The sequence below is a fragment of the Ixodes scapularis genome, unplaced genomic scaffold, assembly GCF_016920785.2.
Source record: "Ixodes scapularis isolate PalLabHiFi unplaced genomic scaffold, ASM1692078v2 PGA_scaffold2__306_contigs__length_199485367, whole genome shotgun sequence".
In the NCBI taxonomy this organism is placed as follows: Eukaryota; Metazoa; Arthropoda; class Arachnida; order Ixodida; family Ixodidae; genus Ixodes; species Ixodes scapularis.
In genome coordinates, this window is record NW_024609857.1 from 61,140,845 (window position 1) to 61,165,698 (window position 24,854).

General features: G+C 46.6%; 1 protein-coding gene across 1 annotated transcript in view; it reads right to left on the reverse strand.

The window, feature by feature from the left end:
• Positions 1 to 734: 734 nt before the first annotated feature.
• LOC8051616 (sphingomyelin phosphodiesterase) overlaps positions 735 to 24,854 on the reverse strand; it is a 30,120-nt gene continuing 6,000 nt past the window's right edge. Inside the window, exons 3-9 of the mRNA XM_040222174.1 lie at positions 24,414 to 24,583; positions 19,300 to 19,407; positions 18,556 to 18,636; positions 17,203 to 17,373; positions 10,457 to 10,649; positions 6,470 to 6,654; positions 735 to 867 (exon numbers count right to left, since the gene is read on the reverse strand). Coding sequence (XP_040078108.1) covers positions 735 to 867; positions 6,470 to 6,654; positions 10,457 to 10,649; positions 17,203 to 17,373; positions 18,556 to 18,636; positions 19,300 to 19,407; positions 24,414 to 24,583 — 1,041 coding nt within the window. The remainder of the gene's footprint in view (positions 868 to 6,469; positions 6,655 to 10,456; positions 10,650 to 17,202; positions 17,374 to 18,555; positions 18,637 to 19,299; positions 19,408 to 24,413; positions 24,584 to 24,854) is intronic.

Genomic DNA, 24,854 nt, shown 5'->3' on the forward strand with positions numbered 1-24,854 from the left:
GGCGCTCCGTGCCGAAATCTGTCCGTGCCAGATTTCGGCGTCGGCCCGCGCGTCGCAATGTTGTGGGTGACTTCGAGCGACGCACGCCAACGCTGACGCAAACAATGCGCGTAAAAAGAAAAAGAAGTTTTTTTACGAGTGCGCTGGAGGCAAAGGCTGCTACCAGCCTCGGGTTCCACTAACGATTCTAACCAGAGCTCAATGTTCTGAAGTCCCCTCTGGTCTCCTCTTCTCCCTTCGTTTATCGACGCGCATACCGTTCACTTCAAAGCTGACTGCATACGGCGGAAGAAACGCGCCCACAGGACGTCTCCTTCGCATCACCTGAGCTCACTCTGGGAGCGTGGCCATGGGCGGGAGCGCGATCACGCGGTGAAAAATAGACGCGTATGGCCGGTTCAACGGGCACGATATATAGCTTCCACCGCACTACGAGCTTAGGGGCCGTGGAGCGCGAACACAGCGCAGCTCTCATTCACGAACAACGAATGAAGCGTCCTGTTTGGGGGCCAAAACCAACACCACCTAGAAGAGACCTGCGCATTCCTCCCCCCCGTATGGGGGGGGAGGAATGCGCAGCCAAGCAGCTTCACCGTGTTTGCTGCTTGGGGCGCGTCGGTCGGGGATTCACTAAACATGACGTCATGCGCAGCTGCCTTGACTTCTAGCTGCTGGTGGCACAACTCGGAAGATGTCTTCTTAAATACATTTGTCACGACGTCCTCTCGCAGGAATTATATCATCTTGAGGCCTTTGGATTCCATGCAGGCGTATAGCCCCTTGCTCGTCACGGACTGTATGCTGCAGATCTCTTGGAGCTTGCATTTCTTCGCACATTCTTTGGGCTTGAACAGCTTATGCATAAACCTGGGGAATAAGAGGAGAACAAAATATTTACTGAACATTTCTTAAACACGTACCGCAAAAAATTGCATATTTTTTTAAACGCCCTTTGTAAGTCTTAATAGACTGCAGGCAACTCGGCGTCCTCCGTATTTTGGGCATTGCTTTTATCATATGGCGAATTCGGGTGGTCAATCGCCGGCGAGCTCACGCCGGCGGCACAGGCAACGAAAACCGCGCCAGCGGCGCACCACGTGACCCTCTCCACCCGAACACAACGCGCCTGCAACTGGCGTTTTCGTCTGCCTGGGTCGCTCGTTAACAACTTCGTTAACTTCTTCCACGATTATTTTATGATACAATAGGCACGCTCTAGGCATCAGCAACATATATTCGGACTCTGAGATGTGGGTAAACAAATTGTAATATATTTTGTTTAGATTCTCGAGGAACTGTTGCCATCTTACAAGGATCCCAGAAGGCTCACCAGCGTCGCCATTTTATATTCCATTTTCTTGTTATTACCTTTTTGCTGGAATCCTCAGCATTTTGATTTGACCCAGCCCTCTAAAATAGTAATGCGCGTTCAAGTGTCGAGCTGCAGCACTATCAATACATTTTTTACAGCGGTGTAATAACACGCTGTGTCCCATAGGAAACTGATCTTGCGGAAGCTTCCTTTAAAATATTTTATCTTTATCTCCGTTGTTTTTGCTGTCTTTCTCGGACCGCAGAGGGGTGTCTGTCTCAGTGGCTTCGTTTTCTACTAGAACACGCTCTCGGCGACCATTGTTTCGTTTGGTTCCATTTCCCGATTCGGATATGACGATACCGGATACAGTCTGGCAGACAGGGTGCCCGACCTCTTGGAGCTCGGGCAAAACTTGTGCCGGTAAATTGCCAGCACACGCCTGAGAACTGCCACCCGAACGGCGCGCACTCGCCAGCCTTTGACCACCCGAATGCCCTTGGCGGAGATATGGCAAAATATTTTGCCGGGAAATGACCACGCGAATTCGCCAATAGAGTTATTACAATAAACGCTAGAGGCTCAGCTGGCGCTAGTGTGCTGTTGCAAATAAAGCCCCTTGATAAAAGCGTTTTTACAAGTACCGCCAACCATTGTTGTGGAAGCGCGCGAGACACGTGCCATGAGCGGGTGCTCCGCCGCCATTCGCTTCCAAGGCCGGCTCATTTCAGTACTGCGCCGCCATTCGCTTCCAAGGGCCGCTCGAGACATGGGCCTCGTGCACTCGCGCATTTTGGCGCTACTTGCACGACAAGCGCAAACGCATCGAGGGGCTTTAGTTGCAAATTGAAGCAGACAGCAAGCAGTCCGAAATTGACTTCCGGTAATGCATTCCTACGAAAAAAAGCGAGTGCATTTTCTCCCTGCGCTCGATTATAAGAGCAAATATCACGAATAATTCGTACCTACTAGGCACATTGGAACATTTCCCAGGCACGCAGATGAAATAATTGGTCAGTTACGGTGTTTTTATTTTAAAATCGTGGCATGAAAAACGGTGCTAAAACCGCTTCGTACGTGTATTTATGTGCACTGTCGGACACTGTTAGCGTGAACACGGCGCCGCCGCTTTCCAGCATGGGGGTATATGTGCCAAACGAACGAAGGACATGTGGAAAACCAAGAGAGACGGCAAGAATTACGCAGTAACACTGGATAAGTAACTCCTTGTATTTGCAGACGATCAAAATAAATTGAAAGTCACGTAATATAGTCCGATTTGCAATAAATAAATACTGCTTTATTCTTTCTGCTCATGAATACATGCGAAGATGCTTGTTCTGTGTTCTAATCATCACCCGCACGCTCCAAATCTTTGCAAATAGGGGGGAGTCAGAGAACAGGTGCGCGATAAAAACTGTCCAACATAGGAAATAATAAGAAAATACACCTTTCGTAGCCCACGTACTTTATTCTTTACGTTTCGAACGTTTTTTTAACCACTCGTAAAGATGCACGACGGGGGCATTTTCATATAGTGAGCTAGGACAGGCATATTAGCAATATATAAGCACCAACTGAATGCTGGCAAACTTTTAACACACTCTACATTCCTTTCGATCGTAATTTTGCTTGGAATCGTCGCTCGTTTCTACATGTATACCTGCCACGAAGCAGAGGTTTGGGCCTGAAATTTAGCGAAGTTCAACATCGTTCAGTGGTAAAGGAAAAAGGCTGTAACTAAAGCAATTACACTTTCACAATATTAATAAAGGTACTATCGCGGACAATATGAGCTGAAACAGCGCTCCGGCCTGTGCACGGTACTACCTGCGCCGCCTGTCGCATCACTCCCGAAACACGGCGCACCCTGAGGCCGAGATAAATTATCACTTGCGCTCACTGCGCCACTGCGCTCTTCCGGCCGTCTGCTAGCCCAATGTTCACGTTTTCAGCTAACATGCATTTCAGTGCATTTCAAGAAAGCAAAAATGCGCTGTCACGCTCGTATCTCCTCGAGGAGCGCTGCTTGACGAAGCTGCCTTGGTCCCTAAGCGGAGCCGATCTGAATATTATCGAAAACATTTGGAGGCGCATCAAGGTAGCTATGTCACGACGTCATCTCCACCGCGCCTAGCTTACAAACTGTGGAAAGCCATGGGAGGTAAATGGGAGTGGACTCAGGGTGAGCCAGACTTCGTGGCCGCGCTCTATGATTTCTTACCAGACAGTATGAGAGCCGTGGTCGCGAGTCAGGGGACAATGACACGGTATTAAATTATTTTGCAAGTTTCACTGCGGCTCAGGACCCCCTTAACTGGACTTCTGCAGATTGGAACAAAGCTTGATGCTACGGTTCCGACACACTGTTTGACGCCGTTAACCACGCATACTTTTGAGGGGTGCCTCCTTCATCCCGATCTTCTTGTATGGTGCAGTTGAACTTCCACGCCGACTATTAATCTTTTGTGTCTGACAATGTCCTCTGCAAATATTCTTTCAATTAAGTTTCAATCTTCTCTTGACAAATATATGACTGTTCATCCCACCTTATTAAGACTAGGAATTCGTAAACAAAAAACTGGTGTCTTGTCAGCAACTTGTTTTGCTTGAAACTAACACGTGCGCCCAGTAATAAAGAAATAATATTTTTGAACCTTTTCATACTACTCAAGGCTCCAAAACCTTCTCAGTAACATGTATGCTTACCGTTTTTTGAACATCTGTGATCAGTGAAACAGAAAAAAAAGAAGAAAAAAGCATTGGAGCCGGACTAAATCCGGCATACAGATTTTGGCCTATATTTTACAATGTCCCACTTTGTGCATGCACCTCTAATCAAAGAAAAACAACCTGCAACGTATTTTGATATGACTTTCAAAAACGGTAATCGCAGTTGAAATTTAAGACACTTCAATATTTTTTCTTCTCCAGTCAGCGTTTTTGTTTACGGGATTTTACGCGATAAAGTAAAGTGAATCAATACCAAAAGGGGAACGACCAGTGTAATCTTTTGTTCCCCCGCCGCCCTACCTCACATGCCCGCTGTCGCACCCACCGTCTCGCTTGCAGACAGCCGGAAGAGCGCAGTGGCGCAGCGAGCGCAAGTGAGAAAATATCTCGGACTCAGGGTGCGCCATATGTGCGGAGCAAGGCGACAGGCGGCGCAGGTAGTACCAAGCGCCGGCCGGAGCGCTGTTTCAGCTCATATTGTCCACGATAGTACATACTATCCGGTGCAACCTAAATAACAAAAGTTATTAATGTTATTTTCCGGCGACGAGACAAAATTCACGCGCGTTTTCCCATAGGAATACACAGGAAGACTGGAAAAGTAGACTGCATGCTGTCTGCTTCAATTTGCAACCGGAAGTCCCGTAGACACTATCGCCAGCTGAGCCTCTAGCGTTTATTGTAATAACTCTATGGGTCCGAAACCACAAAGCCTGTGGTTTCGGACCCGAGCCCAAAGCGAAAACACGCGCCGACGCAACAATTGCGAGAAAGTCTACGCTAAGCAATGTCGCCCCACACGTGTCCAGCTGCAGTCAAATACGTGCTGAGTCGAGTTCAGGTCTACAATATGGCGGGTCCAGAAAGTCGGAGCTTACGCCGGCGCCGCCATCTTCAATTCTGGAACTTCCGGTATGCGTGAAAACATCGCTTTCTTCTCGCCTCGACAGTAGAGCGTGTTAACATTTTAATTGCAACCGTCAGTCGTTCTTGTTATGACCCTTCTATACTTTTTTTACTTGTTCGGGGTTGTAATCTCTTCCTTTTTGTTCGGAACGCATACCAGATATGGCGACAACGTGGCTGGGTGCGAGGCTAAACGAAAAATGTGGCATATTTCTGTAAAAGTTTTTCTTTTTTCGAAGAAATTCCTAAAACCTGTTGCACTGTGTAGTTGCTTCATACTTTCGCCGCGAAACTATACGGCCATAGAAAAAAAAAAAGATGATTTGCACTTCTTAACCCATGTACTACAGCGTGATTCAAGGAGACGCTAGGCTAATCGACCGCAAAATTCGGTTTCTTAACGTATCGGGCTACGACTTTGTGCAGCGTTGCCCACAGATGGTGCATTTTTTTTTGTAAGATTTGCAAAGAGCGAACTTACCTGAGGAAAAAGTAAAGGAAGAAAAAGGCTGAGCTCCTATGGAAACGCAGCGACGCCACCGGTCTTCAAACAACACGGCACCGTTTCGCACGGGAGACAAGAGATGGCGCAAGTGGTCGCGACACCAACTGCCGCCAACGAACGAGCATACGACGCCGAGAGCCGGCGTCTTTAGCAGACAAGGAACTGCACTTCCTTGTTGTTACCGCGCCTGTTTTTGTTTCTGCGACTGTTGCCGCCTGCGGAACGCGCGCCGCTTTTGGGTCGAGAAGATTGTCTGCTAAAAACGCCGGCTCTCGGCGCCGTATGCTCGTTCGTTGGCGGCATTCGTTGCGCCATCTGTTGTCTCCCGTGTGAAACGGCGCCGTGTTGTTTGAAGACCGGTGGCGTCGCTGCGTTTCCACAGGGGCTAAGCCTTTTTCTTTCTTTACTTTTTCCTCAGGTAAATTCGCTCTTTGCAAATTTCGCAAAAAAAAAAAAAAAAAAAAAAACACCATTTGTGGGCAATGCTGCACAAAGCCGTAGCGCGATAGGTTAAGAAACCGAATTTTGCGGTCGAGTTAAAGAGCCTGGCGTCTCCTTGAATCACCCTGTAGTTGTTATGCAATACACCCTTTTAAAGAAACACATCAAGCAACACTGCCTAATCATACTTTTGGCTGTTAATTTCTAGGCCGCAGGTGGCTCAAGAAGCTGCCGCCCGATATAAAGGGAACAGCCGTTAGCATCCATCCATTCAGGGAACAAGGCGTGCGATTGGATCCGGCCCTCGCCGAACACTGACGCAGTATTCGTTTTCGATATGAGCTGAGCCTAGCCCGACGCCGAACGCTGACTCGGCCCTCGTGTCCAATCAAGGACATAACCTAACCTAACCTAAGCTCCTTGTGTCCAATACATGCTTCGAGTACGTATTCATTCTATGGCGAACACGGATAATTAGCGCGGCAGCTACCAGATGGCGCACACTCCTAAAAAAAGGATAACTTCCCTTTAAAAAATAAATCCATTTTAGAGGAGTGTAGTTTATAAGTTACCTGTAGTAATCTTGGAAGAGATCGTCGTCCTTGTTGAACCTCTCTGCCAGCTCGTGCCAGTGCCGCGGCGAGAGGGACTTGAGGCCGTAGTGTTTCTTGGCCGCGTACTGCAACGCCCACCTGGGCTTGTCGTCTCGGTTGGTGGCCGCCAGATCCATCCAGTACGTCTCGTGGTCTACAACCTCCTGCGCGGTCGACAAAGCGGGAAAGGCTTTGACTACATTTATTCGTATAACGAAATAGTATAATACCGTTATTTCTAGAACGTAACGAACGGTTACTTTTGCGTCACTTAAGGTTGCAGTATTTGGCAGCGATAAGCCGTATTCACGACCTCCGTCAGGAATCATTTTTTTTTGTTGCAGAGAACGATTGCATAATCTTCTTACCCTTTGTTTATTAAATTGCAGGATAAACAAACACCGCTCATAAAAAAAAAACGCATTTAGTGTGCGTGATTGGTTTAGTCGGGGATAGAAAACGCACAAGTGCGATGAACGCCGCGGCGATTAGGGTGACCACCCGTCCCGCGACTCGCGGGACTGTCCCGCATTGAGGGCTCGTGTCCCGCGCCCCGCAAGAAATTCCCAAATATTCAAAATGTCCCGCATTCCATAATGTCGTAAAATTCACTCTGCAAGTCATGGTGCCGCCGAACAACGGGGCACGGGGAAGCGCGGAGGTCGTTGGTAATCGTGTGAATCCCAATAGTGCGCGATTTTCTACCCAAGCATTGCTGGAAGCGACCGTCGTTCTTGCAGGGTAACATGCGCATTCTCCGTTGCACCTCTCCCTTAGTGACAATATTGTAAGAAAGATTGCTCGCCAAAAGTTTAAATATAACTTATTGTAATTATTTTCAGATCCCTGTGTCATTGCGAAAAGGTTGCTGTGGATTTTTGTTTAGTGAAGACAGTCACACAAGGCCAAAAGTCTGCAACTCACAACGGTGGAAAAGAACATAATGTTAAAAATTTGTGCAAGACCATATTAATAAAAGTAAGCGTTGACAGAAAACAATAACGCAAAAAAGATTTGCAGTTTATTAATTTCATTTGATGCATTGAATTCTCCTGCAGATGATGTTTCTGCCTTCAACTTTGACACAATTAATAACATATTTGGCATAAAAGAAATCACTGGGAGCGCATATTATTTTAGCCTATTTGGTGGAATACAATTTGCAGGTGTATAGACAGCCCAGGAGATTAAATATGTTAACAGAGCCTCGGTACTTGGTGTGCGTGTTCATAAATTTCCAACCCCCCCCCCCCCCCCCCTCTTTCCCTCCCCCCTCACGCGTGTCCCGCATTTCACTAGCAGGAAGGTGGGCACCCTAGTGGCGATGCACTTTTGAGACTGCTTGATTGACTCCATATGGGGACGTAGCGTCGGCTACATACGGTCGGACGACGTAAAGTGAAACAGAGTATAGAAAGGGTCGCTTAACAAACCCATAATTGTTGTCACCACAACGCGTTTTATGTGCCATCTGGACTTTCGTCCAGAGTAATAAACGAAACTCGATCTACTTTCAATCTATCCCGGTCAAAAGCAGTCCAACTGTATACGTAAGGTAGCAGTAGCACAATACTACCAAACCGCAACCTGTCTTCCAATTTAAAACGCGTACCATTTCTCTTTTTGGGGATGTGCTCGTGTGACCGGGAGGGAGGGGAGGTAGGGGAAGGAGCCTCGAGCCGCACACGCGAAGAGCCGCATGCGGCTCGCGAGCCGCAGCTTGGCCACCCCCGCGCTATAGCGTTAAAAGGGTGCGGAAATGAAATGTTTGCACATTTATTTCTTTGTTTAGATGTGGTCCATGTTCTGCCGGCCGCCCAAAAAACCCTACCCTAGACTAGTGTTTGTGGGCTGCAGCAGAGAATTGAAGAAAACTAATTTTAAAACGAAGGAACAGATTTCAAAATTGCGTCTGGTGGCGGTCTGTGAAGCCCCGTTGGAATGCCGTCACGTCATGAGTTCCTAAGAGGTAACGCCACTTCGCGGAAGTATGGCTCTCTCGTGGAGTTACTTAGTCCTGAATGTGACTTGGCGGAGAACGCTGATAAGCTGAGACTGCAGCCAAAGTTACAAGCGCGAGCTAGCCCGTGCTTCTGGCCTTGAGACATGCATTTCTAGCGCGACCGCTCGATCGTTCTGCGGAACAACGCTTCAAAACAGAGACCTCGAGCTCTCGTGGTTGTGGCATTGCTGCAGTCTCAGCTCCACAGTGCTTCTGCAACGTGCATTCGACGCCGTCGAGATCGCCGTTCTTTGCAGATCTTAAGGAGGAGCTTGATCTCGGGACACGGGGACCTCTGTCAGGCCAACCATACGCCATTGCTGGGTACTGACGGTTATTTCTACTTACTGGTTCCTTCGAGCCACTACTTCTGCGGTATGAAACTAACACAGTGAAGTGAACATAAAATACCGGCATGGCCGCAAATGATGTTACGGTCAAGCTATGTATAGGCCATAGGGCGTACTAGTGTCACTATAGACGCTTTACACACGCGCCAAATTACAGCCGCCATGGCTGACCTTCTCTTGTCTTACCGAGATGCCGAGCAACTGAAACGGTAGTTGGCGATCCTCTACAAAGGCCGATGCTTTAGAAAAGGACGCAGTTGAATCTAATGTGGCAATAACCTAGCCGGCTATGGTAATGATGAAGTGAAATAAACGAAATACGAGGAAACAAAAACTGAAGGTCAGTTATGGCTGCGTCCATGCACAGCTGCTGCAAAGCGTCTATATGAAGCTACGCTGTGTCTAGGGCGTACATTTCTCGGATATTACCACTAGGCGAGATTGTCACGCCTTGACGCCACCCAGCGGCCAGGCTCGCAACTACAGTACCCCTGACCATGCGCAAACTATTGACGTCATGAGTGCGATACGCGTTGCGCTTCTCGCTGGCCGACTTAGAAGCGAGGGGTAGAAAGTTCGCACTCACGTCATTTCGTTTCCGTCGTGTCGTAGAGAATCCGGCTTCGGCGTTGGTGGGACTGAAAAATCCTGATTGGTAGGGAGGGTCATGACATCACAACCACATGTGACATCACACGCGTGACATCAACGTGGCTCTGACGTCATGAACTTCTCGACCCGCTAAATTCGGCGGGAAAAAGTTTCCGCTCAATTTAGCGGAACGTTTTCCCGCCAAATTTAGCGGGAACATTTTCAGCTAAATTTAATGGGAACATTTTCTGCGAAATTTAGCGGGAGGCACGCCACGTGGCTGTTGTGACATCACACGTGACGTCACACGAGGTCACACGTGACGTCACGTGACGCTACCGACTAGGCCACGCACACACGCTTGCACGGCTTGGAAACGAGCGCGGGTTTATATGAGAAGGCTTTGCGAACGGAGTCCGATAAAGTTTTTAATAGGGAAATCGGCCGCGTGTCGTCATGATTTAGGGATTTTTAGGATTCTTAGGACCAGCAGAGTGAGTTATCGCCATAATTAGGCCATCTCAGAAACCTCCTCAGGGCACTTTTGAAGTTTTAAGACTGCTTCACACAGCCCCGTTTTCTTATCAGGCTACGAAAGCTTACGCCACAAGTCACCGGGACATCTGTGCTTCCTATTAAGCTTGGCTAGTAGTTCAAGGAGATGGCCTGACACGCAACATTCGAGATACGAATGTTTCGGTGGCATAACGTGAAAAAAATGTAAGAAAAGGGTGCTGTGTGGACCAGCCTTTACTCCTGCCGATCAAATCACGTAATCAGTGACCGACGCCAGAGACGCGCCCTATTTCCATTACGTGCTAAACGAACGGGCTGCACTTATTTCATCTCCTCCATGCAGGGTGTTTCCTTCCCGGAGTCATAGCGCCGGAGATGCCGCGGCGCCAGAGACGGCGGCGCTGCGATCGCATCTAGCTCGACGTTGCATCGCAATCTGTTTTACCGGCGCCTTTTGAAAAGATAGTGTGGCAAATGGGTGATTTTTTCCGACTGAGAGACACTTACCCAGGAGGGCTTGTCCCCCACTCCGTCCACGGTGTACACCCGGTAGCTGGGATTGGTCTCGACGAAGGTGGTGACGCTGGGTCCCATGTAAGCGACCCCCGTGGGCCGGGACTCGTCCTTCTCGTCGTAGAACAGGTGGAAGTGGTCGAAGTGCGTGTGGCCGTAGAAATGGGCCACGATCGTCGACTCGTACCTGCGCGACGTGGGCATGCAGCCTCAGTGACGACGAGATCGACGAGAAAAGCTTGTCGAAACACGTCCTTCTTAAAAGGAAATCAAAGCAAAGTAACGACATGATACGCTATTACAGCCCCATTTTGTTTTTCCCATGCTTTTCAGACAAACGTGTCTCCGCAAGACGCAACACGCGAAAACAAGTGGTAACCATCGAAATCAAAACTTCTGCTTGGAATCAGAGACCGGGGCATGGAGATTGAGAGAGAAAGAGAGAGAGAGAGAGAGAGAGAGAGAGAGAGAGAGAGAGAGAAAAGAAAGAGAAAAGAGAGAAAGAGAGAGAGAGAGGGAGGGAGGTGAGAGGGGGGGGAGGTCGCGGCCGATATCAGCTCTGTTTCGGAATCGCGCCTCCATCCTCACATATTTTTCTATTATATTTCTGGGTCATAAAATCATTTACCTGAATCTAAATTTGGCAGAGATATCTCTGCTAACCGCTTCATTCATATGCAGCTGAACTTCGAAATTAACTGCAGTAAATTATTTTAGGAATGAGAGATGTAGCGAGCACGAAATAGACATATTTCACGCGTGCCAAGTAAACTTGTGGTATTTTTGGACGCCTTTGGAATTAAATATTACATGAATATAGTGACGAAATTAATGCCTGGGGAAGGGGAACAAACGGGACAAAGGACAAACACAAATCTCCAAACACGGCAATAAATATAGTGTCTCACTACAAAAAAACAAAAAGCATAAACGTAAATTTTTTTTACTGATCAATATTTTTTAAAGGGGCACTGACACATCAAAATTATATATATATATTTTTTATTGTCCGAAGCGATTGAAAACGATTCCGGGACATTACCCTAAAAATTCGAAACTTGGGAATTCAGTATTTGTGAAGTAAAAACCAATTTCTAAATGCCGAATTCGAAGTTCCCGCGCAATCCGCGCCAGCGCAGTGACGTCCAATTTTGCGGTCTCCTGCCAGTCGACTTTCTCTCGGACCTCCGCTCCACGCGACAAAACAAAGCGCCATTGCCACCGCGACCCGAAGCGCCGGCGTACCAGGAAAAAAAACGGTTTCTTCCCCGACTCACCGATCATCCCCTGCTCGAGCGCCGCCAAGTTTTCCGAGGGAGGATACAAAACCAAACAGCGACATCAGACCGGACTGAGTTTTGGCATTTCAAAAAGAGGGGCCGTAGTGTGTTCGCACTTGCGTTAAAAAAACATGTTTTACGATTGCCGTTATTAAATGTTAAAGAAATGTCGCCTACAAAGTTTCTAAATTTTATGATTTTTGACGTCAAACGAAGCGAGGAGGTGAAAAGCGGGAGAGAAAAACGCCAAAAATAAAAAGGCGCGCACGCGCGCGGGTAAGTTGTTTTTCCGCGATGCGTTTTTTTTTTCTTTTGCGTGCCTATGACTACAACTTGCATCGTTTTAGACAATATAAAAAAGAGAACGACCTTTGGGGTGTCAGTGCCCCTTTAAAGCATTACGTTTTGTATCTGGGTAGCAGAAATCCCATACTAGTCTGAAAGTTCTAAAATGTCCCTCGTCACGTGGCCGAACAGCACAGAGAGCACTCCTGCTTATATGTGATGCGCAGGAAGAACAAAAGGAAATTGCAGCGGTGACGACGATCGACACCAATGATCGATTGCTCGCCTAATTTCGTAGCTCAATTCTGTCATCTTTCACAATAGGGATCCCACGTACGATTACGTTTGAGGCATATGCACAAACGTGCGAAACAACTAAAGAACAATTTGAATACCGTATTTACTCGAGTAATAGCCGCACTATTTATGAACAAGGCCCTTGTTTCTACTTTCCCGTAAAGCACACATGCAGCCAATCATCGCGTTGCGCATAAATAACATAGCGAATAACTAGATCAAGAACACGAGTCTCCATCAAATGCAACCGTCACAGTTGGTACCTTCGCGCGAAGACGTTATCTCTGTCCTGTAAACCTCTGGATTCATGCTGTCGATCGCAGTGATTGGCAATCCGCGTGCTCCGCGGAAAAGCGACCCCTCAGGTTTTCTTCATAAACAGTGCAACTATTACTCGAGTAAACAAGGCATTTGTAGTACTCAGTTCGATTTAATAAAAAAAAAAAAGAAAACGTAGAAGAAAACAATCCCGAACAACTCAACATAGTCGGTGCTCATTTAAATGGCAAAGCAAGCTGGCTTCAATCGTGACACGAATGTCGTTTGCGGAAAGCCATATACAGTATATATACAAGAGAGCAGTCGACTTCCCGCGGACTTCATTGTATCCAATGATCAGATCGACACATACTTCTTTGAGATTTCCGGCCGTGCCTACTCCGCGGGCCTAAAAATCGTAGCTAAACACTGCATCCCCCCCCCCCCCCCCCCCCCCCTCCGCTGCCTCAAGTCGCAGTATACACTGCTCGTACAAAAAGACACGGTCGGCTGACATAATGACGGAATCGTCTGCAAAACATGCCTCATGCATGCCTCTACATAGAGGCGACCGCGGAGCATCGAAGAGAAATTTGACGACTGTGATTGGGTAGAAGGAGATGGAAGAGATGAGGATTGAGTGGGTGTAAATGGTCCCCGCTTAATTCGATACGCTTCGGTCGCATTCATGGAAACGTAACAAATGTCCGAAACATGTCTACTCTCGTGCTTTTTTCTCACAATGTGCCCTTCCCTCCCCCTTTTTTCCCTTTACATAATGTCTAATGGTGTAGCAGGTACAGATGCAAATAAAAATACACTTAAAAGGGCGCTCCGGCGGTGACATCACGCTGCCCCACTTCGCAGGCGCGGCGCCCGCCGCCGGCTCCACGGCTTCCGTGACGATGCATCTGCGTTGCTGTGCTTTTCTTTGTGTTTTATTTCTGAGGCGCGTCCGCTTTGACCCTGAGTGGCCCCGCCGCTTCTGTGACGAAGCATCTGATATGACGCGTCGCTGCAGCTAATGGGAATCTACGGCTCGTTTTGGGCTTCGCTCCATGGAAGGGTCAATGCTTTCTCATTAATGAATAATCCTCCAACTCCTCAACTGTTACACCTGATTCGATGTCTCATCTACTGTCTTCAGTACGAATACAGTCATCTTCACCCCGACAGTTTTTTTTTTTAATGGCCTTTAATGCGATGCGGTTTTCTACGTAGGGCTTTCGGAAGCGGTCGGGCAGCTTTCTAGCTCTTTGTGGTTCGCAAGGCTTCCCCCGGAGATGGTAGTGATGGACGTTTAGACTGCGCAAGAGGTGCAGACGCTGATGGGGAGTATTGGAGAGCCGTCGGAGGCAACGAGAAAACGCACCAGCTTGCGGCTCATTTGGGTGCGGCCTAGGGGACCTCGATTGATACCCAGTTCTTCGATTTCACATTGCTCGTTCCTTCGGGTTCAAGATCTGGAACCTTTGAGTATTTCGCTGCACATACAGCTCTCTTGTGGTGGCACCGCTTCCGAATGTGTATTCGCAGCTCTGGCTAAGCAAACGGCAATGCATGCGTCATGTGAATCTGCCCACTGTTCGTCTTGTACTAATTGTTCGTTTATCTGCGCAGGTGGTAACATTCTTTGCGGATCGGTTTCGTTTAGCTCGCCGGGATAAGCCGATTTTCTTTTTTCTGGTTTAACCATAACCAGCGCTTATATAGACCGTTTTATCGTGGGTAGCGCCATTTTGAGAGCGAGAGAGAAAAGGGGAAAGGGCTACCGGTACTTTCCTCCTTTCTGATTGTGTAGAAAGAGTGGAAGTCCCGGATGAGAGGCTTGGCCGGTGTTGGGCGTCTGCAGTGCCCCAACTTCGTTCGCGCTTTCTTCTACGTTTCAAACTCCCAAACTTAATTAGAGCCAATGTCTTTGATGGCGACACTCCCCCGGTCATCGGGACACCATTGCTGGGTGATAGGGTGCACGAATAACGACAGAAAGCGTCGAATACTGTCCGAGGACCTATGTAGCTTGCATGGAATCCGGCAAGCCATGTACGGCTGGAATGTTTTTAAGCTCCATTGCTTTCCGCATGACTGGAAATGATAAACCATTTATACATTTTTGCTTGCAATGGGGCCTATTTCAACGTAGCCGCTTTTAGTTGTAATCAACAAGCGATACACGAAACTTGAACCTCAATTAACTTTGTAAGCGCCCGGAGCTGCTACATATCATCTTGCTGTGCTGTTTTTATCTTCGTGTCCCTGTTCTTATATTTCCTTGTGAATGAACGACGAAGACGCTCCAGATGTACTTTTATCAAACCGCAGAAAGCCTCGAAGCAGCCACGAATTATCTTACTATTTGATGCAATATTTTGAGTACTCACCTCCAATTTCTATAGCTGGCACGTTCGCTGCCGCTGTTCCCCCCCGTCGCCACACTGGCGGATGCCATGACTCGAACAAAGAAACGTGCACACTGGGCTCGAAAACGCAGATCGCAACACACGAGACGTTCCCTGCAGCGACTATCAAGCGCCTCAAAGCGCCTTAGTCAACGGAAACAACCCACCAGCGGCACTCCAAGGAGCGCTTTTGCCGGCTCTCTAATATCGCGCAAGAAATCGCGATTAAAAAAAAAAAAAACAAAAAACAAAAAAAAAAAACAATAGAACTACGTTTTTAACAATTTCGAGCCTCACCCGGCGGCGAAAATAAGCCTTCAACTAAGTGTTGTAGATGATAAAATCGATTCAGTCACCACTGCAAATTATCACTATTAAGATTAATTCAGTTACGAAATTTTACAAGCTGAAACAGCAGTTATCATGAGAAAACTCGCACGCACATTGCGAGCGTACCCCATGTTCATCGGCGGTACAGCGTTCGGTGCGCGCTCCATTCACGAAATGTTCCGAGCGAAGTCGAGAGGATGGCATTGAGGAAACGCCTTTTCGGTTTACGGACGCAATCCACTGCCGCCGGAGACAGGGGTCATGTGGAAAGCGATGGAGTTCAAAGACATTGCAGCCGCTCTCGCCTTGCTGGATTCCTTGCAAGCTACATATGTCCTCGGACAGTATTCTATGCTTTCTGTTTTTATTCGTGCACCCTATGACCCAGCTATGGTGTCCCGATGACCGGGCGACTGTTGCCATCGAAGCCTCTGGCTTTAATTAAGTTTGCGAGTTTAAAACAGAAAAGAAAGCGCGAACGAAGTTCGCGCACAGCAGACACCCAACACCGGCAAAGCCTCTCATCCGGGACTTTCACTCTTTCTACACAATCAGAAAGGGGGAAAGCGCCGGTAGCCCTTTCCCCTTTTCTCTCTCGCCCTCTTTCAGTAAAACGGTCTATATAAAGTGCCCCCAAAAAAAGAAAAAAAAAATATATATAGACATTTTTTTTTTTACCGCAAAAAACAACTACGCATTGCCGAACGCTCATATTTCGAGATGCCAAAGTTTCAGCACGAACCAATGTTTTATCAAAAAAGTTATAAGTGATTTTTTTGAAAATTTCCCTGGGAAAATGGTGGCTGACGGAGCACTCGCATACGTGGAGCTCTATGGCGCCAGAAACCGAAAACGGGCGAAACTGGGCCCCAAAATGATTTCTTACTACTGAATAAGATATCAGTTCGTGCTGTAACTTTGGCATCTGGTTCATACCTCCAGCGCCACCTTCGGGTGGAGGATGGGCGTTCGTTGATGCGTAGTTTATTTTTGCGGCGAAAAACAAAACAAAACAAAACAAAAACATGTACATTTTTTTTTTTTTTTTTGGGGGGGGGGGGGGGGGGGGGCACCTTTACGTAGATCAGGAATGAGGTCACTCACATTCTGCTGTGGAGCTAGGTGGGATGGGCCTGCTCTTCAAAACTTGACCCTTTCCAGCAAATATACGTCAGGGAATCTCACACGAATAGCGAAATATTGGAGTGTACGATCTTTAACGACGCGCAGACTCGCCCGATCTGGCACCACAGGCGCTACCGGTTTTTTGTTTGTTTGTTGCCTTTTTAGTATATTCTACTACGAACTGCGCTGTTGTGGAATCGACAAATCAAAATAAAACATGCCGTTGGTTTAAAATAAACAACAAAAAAATATTTAAGGCTTCCTCTATCTTCTTTTTTTACGCGCTGAAATTTGGTTGAACGGCGTGTGTGCTGCTTTAGTAGCTGGCAGCTAAATAAAGGTAGAACGCGGCGTGTCCTGGACATTTTATAATCACTCTGCAGACGACGAGGTTCAGAGATTAGCTGATAAGAACGCCAAAGAACAAATCACCAACCAAGAAGCGTGAACATATAATAGGACACGCCTCGCGTTCCTTAAAGGCCGACCTGCATAATCATCTTCTGCCGGGCAGAAAACCGGTTCCCAGTTTCCTTCTCCATGTACTTTCGCCCTCCCCTCTCAAGAACGGGTCTCCAAGCTACTTCTTGTAGAAAGGAGAGTGGCGTCCCTCTTTCTCACATGGAAAGGAAGAATTGAGAGATTGTTTCCTTCTTTCTGGCTGTTCTTCGGCCTTTAAGTTGTCGATGACTTTAGTGTGCGCGTTGAGCAAAGCGCTTCCAACCACCAACACGTACCCCTGTATACGTTCTCCTGCATGGCCTACCTGTTAGCGATGCGCCTGAAGCTGTTGGCCCAGGCGGTGATGCACTCGAGGTGCACGGGGGCCACGTGGCCCATGATGAAGACCTTGTCGCCGGCGTCTTCGGCGCGCTGCAGTTCGTCGACGAGCCAATGAAGCTGACCCTTGGGGTCTGTCGAGTTGTACAGGAGCCACCTGCGTCGGGACCACATTCGAGGATTCAGACGAACGCCTGTTTGTTCAAGTATAACTAAGCCATACATTCCCCGGTGTTTCTTTATAAGGAAAAAATAGGCGGTTGTTTTTCGGTGCATTTTTATTTTTCGCAACTAGGTGTATAGTCGGTTATTTATTTCGTATGGACTCTAGACTGGCGATTATCGTTTAAAAACGCTATGAGAAACTATGCGTTCAAATTTATTCGACAATATGTATGCGCCCTTGTAACTCTTCACGCTTATGATATAATCCGTACTTGCAAGCCACGGACTTATAACGTAACCATCTGGAGTTTTTCATTGGTTTTATTTGTTACCCTTGTGGTTTGTGTGATGCCAAAACTCCAATTGCTTTCAAGCAAAACGTTTTTATCGAGAGGAAGGCAACTTGCTTTTGCTTCTTTCTATGAGTATGAAATACTGTGAGCATAAAATACTAAATTCGTGGACATGAATGCATTCGTAGTTGCCAAGAAAGGTTCAAGGTACACTGCACGATACTGTTAGTGCGAATAAGTGATCATCGATTCTTACTGAATTTCTCCTAGAATAAAGGGGCTGCCCTAAACAGCACAAAAAAACAACAACAAAACTGCTAGTTTGGAGGGAAGTGCCCATTTAAGGCAATAACCTGAGTGAAGATGTCTGGATAAAATGCTAAAGAGTACTTACCAATGTTGTGTTTGTGCTAACAGTGTCGCGCAGTGTACCTATACTAGAGAGTAACACTAACCCATCCATACGCGAGGATTTTATTGAAGACGCGTAAGCGTTCAGTCACTGCGAATTTCATAGGGATCACAAAGCTTCAATTCCAAGGAAAATAATTTTTGCAGAAACATTGAACACGGCGCTTCGGTTCGAAAGGAATGATCAGTCCCCTTTCAAACGTTCTTTTAAACATTATCAGTTGCTAGCCTCTTCCAACTGATTACGTTGGCTGACGCCCCGAGTACTTCGCAAAAGAAGTACACACGGGAGTCGGGAAACGGGTTGCTATAAAAAACCAAGAATAGACAGAGCCTCGTCAAGGGTCTCCGTCTTTCTGGTGTGTTTCCTTGCTTGTGCGCAGGGACGTGAAGCAGTTACTTCTTACTTCCCTCGAGGGCAGAGTAAACACGACTTCGTGTTGTCATATACGGTAATCACCATTGCTTACCAGTTGTAGATGTAACAAAGATTGGTGTTCAAGGAAATCACCCGGAGTCCTTTGCCGGCCTGGATAGAGTAGAAGGCACCCCTGTCGTAAGAAAAAAAACAAAGTTTTTATTTATGTACATAAAAGGTGTGGGGTCTCCCAAAGGTCATCTTGGACATGGGTCGTTGACTTACTAGCCTAAAACGAGCGCATAGAATCAACATGCAGTGTTATAAAAGAAAGTGCTTTATGCGCTCTAAAAAACACATACGCATCAAATTTTGGGCTGTGCGCGCGGAAGGTTCATAAATAATATCAATTTTGATATCAACTGAGAAAGCAGAGAATTAGCAGACGCACATAACGTTAGGAACCCCGTAAATGCGGCATGCGCACTACTGTTCCAAGCACGAAGTTTCACTCATCCCACGTTTTTAGACCGGAGTATCGTTTTATTCTTTATTTATTCGCTAGGGTATCGCATCCGTGTATACGCCGATAACTTACACTTTAAAAAGTTCCCGTGCGTCTACTTTCCGGCACAACACTCTGGGAGCCAATCACCGCAACTGAAATGCGATGATTGGCTCTGGGAGCCAATCATCGCATTTCAGCGAATGACGATGCCGAAACATATGTTTAGACCAAAAAACACTGCCCGAGTTACCGAAGCAAACATGATCGTACCACACTTCACTAAAGTCAGACATCGAACCAAAACCAAATTGCGACGAGTAGTGAGCGAACTCAAATATCAAATCTTACCTTTTAATAGTCGGCTTCGTAGACTCTGGCAGAAAGTCCATCCAGTGGTTGGCGAATTCGTCGTACAGCCACTGGACGGTGTAGTTTCCTTTGTTGGGAACAGGGAAGCTGCAATAACGCTATGTTCGATCAGTGTGTTCAATCAATCTGCAGCGAGGGGCCCACTAAAAAAATCGAACCCACTAAAAAAGAAAATACCCAAAAGAAAAAAAAATCATTTTCGCAAACTAATCGTAATTGAATAAGAAAATGGTGCGGCTGGGTGGTGCATTTTTTTTGGAGGGGAAAAGGGGTGGGGAGGGGGGGGGGGGGGCAAATAACGAAGAGAAAGCTTGCGTCAATTAAAACTTGAACTAAACCCTATTCTTCCCATGAGGGAAACGGGAATTAAATCTTCTCAACACCAAAGTAAAAAAAAAAAATTTTTTTTTTTCATTGTTTGGCATTTTTTATTTAGCACACACAACAAAAGGGGTGACAAATAATTCTGACTGCTCTCATTTTCTGTTTGTCCAATAAAACGTCGTAATGGCCCACAGAAACACAGCGTCGAACTGAAAGTTTTATCGGTTCGGTTCGGGCTCGGATTCGGGTTCACGGCTTTTGGTTAGTTCCGTTTCAGTTCTGGAGAAAAAAAGTAACGGTTCGAACCGATTTGTACTTCTAATTTGAGAACATATCTCCCGTGTTGTTTTGGCAATACTATTTCAAGCGTGAAACGAGTAACTATATAGCTTTCATCATTCGTACACTCACTTTAATTTTCAGGTACCAAAAATACCATATATTTGCTCGAGTCATAGCCGCACTTTTTTATAAACAAGGCCCTTGCGTGTGCTTGCTTGCAGAGCACACATACAGCCAGTCGTCGCATTCTGCGTAAAAAAACGCAGCAAATACCGAGGTCGAGAACACGATTCTCCGTAAAATTCCGATCTGAGCAGATATCATTTTTGCGTAAAGACGTTATCTCTGTCCCGTAAATCGCTGCCATTTTTTCTGCCGATCACGGTGATTCGCTATTTCCGTGCTCCGCGGGAAAACAGACCCACAGGCTTTGCTCGTAAACAGTGCGGTCATTACTCGAGTAAACGCGGTAGGAAATTGCGTTATTTAATTTCGACGAAACGAAAAAAAAAACAACAACAAAAAAACTAGATTAACATACAAAAACATAGTGTTTATGCGACTCAACATCAATTTGTTTACCTTAGTCGCATATATCTTATCTGAATTTGAAAGTTTACCACTCTGGTAGGTCGCCTAAAATGCCCGTGTTTGGTAGGATACGTTGTTGGGCTAGTTGGTCCATCTTAGTTAACCATATAAAATAGCGCAAGAAAGACAAGGACAAGAAGTATACAGGACGAGCGTTATTAGAAATCCGCTTGACGTGGCCAAAGGACGGTCTGACGAATCCCCCAAAAAGTAGATACTTCCGCGGGTACCAGCCCTTTCCTCAAGCAAAACAAGATGAGTCTTGCACGACAAGTAGCAAAGGCGATATGGCTGACCAGACACGAAGCTGGTTCACTAAACGTAGAACATAAGACAGGACCCACTGTAGAGGAAGTATAGTTAGTAGGGTACGTTGTTGGGCTAGTTGGTTCATCTTAGTTAAACATATAAAATAGCGTAAAAAAGACAAAGCGCTTGTCCTGTATACTTCTTGTCCTTGTCTTTTTTGCGGTATTTTATGTTTACCCGTGTTTGGTACGACTTTGCGTCGCAGTATTAGAAATTGAATCCTGTGCTCTTGAATTTGGGAATTAAATACAGTGCATAAAGTCAGGAAATAGGAACCTCATCGCCATATAAATCGTGATATTTTGTTTACGAAATAGTTTCACAATATATATGATGACGACGCAACTGTGGTAAAAGCAAGATGTCCCGAAGGTCCTAGGACAGGCCCTTTCATTCTACCTTTTATATAAACACTGAGCGGCAATCACAAAGCTTGTTTTCCTGACCAACATTGTTTAAACTCAGCCCCGTTATGCAGGCTAACAATCATGCAGAAAAAAAGTGATACAAATGAGTCACTCTAATCTATACGCACATTCGAACTCAGATAGAATCTAGCCTAAACTAGCGCGTACCCAATTGTGACTATTGTCAGCATATAGCTTGGCGTTTGAGGTTTCTTCTTGAAAAGATTCCGGTCAATTCAGTTTGCAATTAAGCACCACCCTTGCTAATTGTTTCTATTTTCCTAATAGAACAAAGTAGTATTGAATACTCTACACTACATTGCAGCTACTTAATTGGTCACTTTCTGACGAACTGCGCGCTTCATCGTCATATTTCAGCCCACGCGCCTTGGGTTTTTGTCCAGCCCAGACACATAAAATTATTGTCCATCTCATAACAGAGGCCATAACATACTTCTATATGTTTGAGAAGTTAAATATGTGTGAAGAACACGTAGTTATTTAAGTTAGCCTCAAAATTTGAAATTTATTTAACGCTTTCCCAAATCACTTATAAACGTGCGTACCGAGGATAAAAACGCCGGAAAAGATTTGCAGAGTATATTTAAGATAATTTGGAGATGCATTTGTTTATGGGGTATCCTTAAAGGGACCATGAAGGCAATTTAATTCTTTTTTAAAAAGAAGGTGTTTTCGGAAGCATTGGGGTCCTGGCATGCCACACAATTTGTTCTAGAACGTTGTGACTCTTATTTCTGTACCTGCAAATAAATTTGCGAAACCGAAACAAACATTCCGATTTCTTCCCTTTTTCGCCTCTGGAAAGAGAAGTGACGTCAGGGAGCACTGTCGGCATCGGTAGGATTTAGTGCACACTCAGTGTGGTTCCTGTGGTTCGCTCTAGTGCACGGCGGTCTGTGAAGAAAACCTGGAAAAAATGGACGACAACGCCGCGCTCTCAAACGAGTTTGAGCTCCCGTTCAGCGACCTCACGCCGACTCAACGGGAGATGCTGCTAAGGACGCAGAATTCTGGATTGGCGCTTTACGAGGGCGCCCTAGACCTACCACGAACTCCTCGGTCGCCGCCTCCAAAGCGACTCCCCGACCCACTTTTACCCAGACTCCGGCTGACCTGAAGGTGCTGCTCAAAGTCTTCTGGTCGGAAATTCAACGAACAAATCCTGACACCGCTGTCCACAACCCTACTCAAGACGACGGCGCGCAAGCAAATGCTGCGCATTGCTGCATCGGTCGGCAGTTTATGCACAATAACGTCGCCCGATCGACCGCACGTCTTTAGCCGACCTTTCGCGCAACCTACTACTGCACATAAACGCGGCACGACTGGTGAGACACCAGTTCGCAAAGCGAACACGAGACGACGCACGAAACCAAAACCATAAGTCCGCCGCCCCCGGCGCTTGTACCTTTTTCTTTTTTTGTCCATGGTTGCTCGATGCTTTATACGCGCCCGAGGTAGCAGTGCGGGATGCGTTCCACCAGTGACAAACGGAGGGATCGCTTCAGATTATGCTTTTATACACGGTATGAAACCTATTAATTCCCAACTACAACTTCAAAAGATTATCCAACGTTCAAATAAAAAAAAATTCATCACATCTCGCCACCGAAATCGAAACCAAGAGCGCGTCTATTGTTTGAACCAATCGCCAGACGAGATGCCCGTTGTCGTCACGCTTCGGCGCACTTTAGTTCACCTTTCTGCCGCCGCCTCGGTGGGGTCTCAGGCATCGTTCCCGGCGCTATTATTACCGCGCCCGTTTGCTAGATTGGTGCGGCACCCAAACTTCTGTTCGGGCTAGAACTTGGTCAACGGTATCTGAGACGTGCCTGCCATCCATTTCAATCGTCGAATGAAACTTCGAAACTGCCTTCATGGTCCCTTTAACGTGATAGAATTTATGTTGTCGAATCTTCAGTCAGTAAAAAATCATATTTTTATTATAATAAAAAAAAAAATGACTGCATGAAGTTCACATAAACGACCGCCATAGGAGGACGACACTCGAAAATATGCCTGCGGAAACTTTTTGTTTATATGTTCACTGTTTGGCAGGATAAAACACCGGGTCGCGGGGTATGCCACAAAGGACTGTGTGCTGACATAATGGGGATCCATTAGATTTCCTCTCTGCTCAATGGCAGACGCAGCAATAATAAAAGAAAGAATCAGTCTTCCCTTCCTCAGCTCGTTATTAGGACAAGCAGCCAAATATTCAGACGCTAATTTTATACCGTCAGTTTTCATTCTAGTCATGCGCTGGGGTTGGCAAAGAGTAAAACATGGGTTGAGCTTTAGGCATTGTTAGAGTTCGGCTATTCTCATCTTTGATTGATCACGAGCCATTACCCGAATGTTTGGTGATGCTGATTGTCATGAACCCGAGCACTCGACTCGGGCTCATGACAATCGAGTACGTCACGGTGTTACGTGACTCGCGGTGAGAAGTCGTGATGCCATGTGACGTCACGGTATAAACAACGCATGGAAACCTTGTGACGTTTTCAATTTAAGTCGACTTGATGCAGCGAGTCACTTGACTACGTCACGGGCCCACGCGACGCGACATCACTTGACAACATATCTTGACACCGTGATGTAACGTGACCACATGACACATGATTAATCATAGTGCTGGCACAAAAACGCCACGAAAACCCACAATTTTTCATACAATTCAATTCGATATATGACAATTTGATCACTACTCAGAAATACAGCGGCCATTTTTTTCTCTCAATCATTCAATTTGTAATACAAAAGAAACAAAATACCGTGAACCGTTTTGAACCGGTTACCGTTATATTTTGTCCAGTTTAGTTCCTAGATGGCGGCGAAGATTTCGGTTCGGTTCAGTTCAGGTTCGGCTAAAGATAACGGTTCGGGTTCCGGTTCGACACTGCATAGAAACACCTCTTCACTTTTACTATAAAAAGGCTTAACTATATGAGCCATGGGAAAGTATTTTACGTTTAATTGTAACTTTAGATTAAGGCAAACCTGCTTTTTATTACATTCAGAAAAAAACAAAAAACAAAAACAAAAAAAAAAACAGCATTAAGTGCCGGAGCTTGCAAAACTGCTTTTTTTAAAGATTTTTGTAAAGTTGGTTCGATCCGTTGGGCGCACGCTGTAGGCTAAGCGAGGCGTACACACCTGTTGATGGGGACCGCCTCGTGGTTGCCGATGGCCGGCAGCACGGTGGCAGTGGGGAAGTATTTCCGGATCAGTTGTGACGTCACACGCAGGTTCGCGATAGTTTCCTCCTTCGTGGCCTTCCACGGGTCGTGGGGCGGCAAGTCTCCGGTCCACAGGATCATGTCGATCTGGACGTTGGGAGGGAGGCTGCCTTAACAGCGGCATCCGCTGCCTGACGTTGCTTTCGCTGTTCACCGGTATCGCGCGCGCGCATTGGCTTCCGCCCCGTGACGTCGGCTCCCTCTCGCCTTTGTTCTTCCCTACTCTCCTCCTCTCTACGCGGCGCGCTTCCCTTTCCACTGTGTTGTCCACAGACGGACGCCATCAGCTTTTCCGTCTCGTGGGTACCATGCTAACACGCAACAAAAATGCTTCACTCTTTTGGCGGAGGATGGTTGC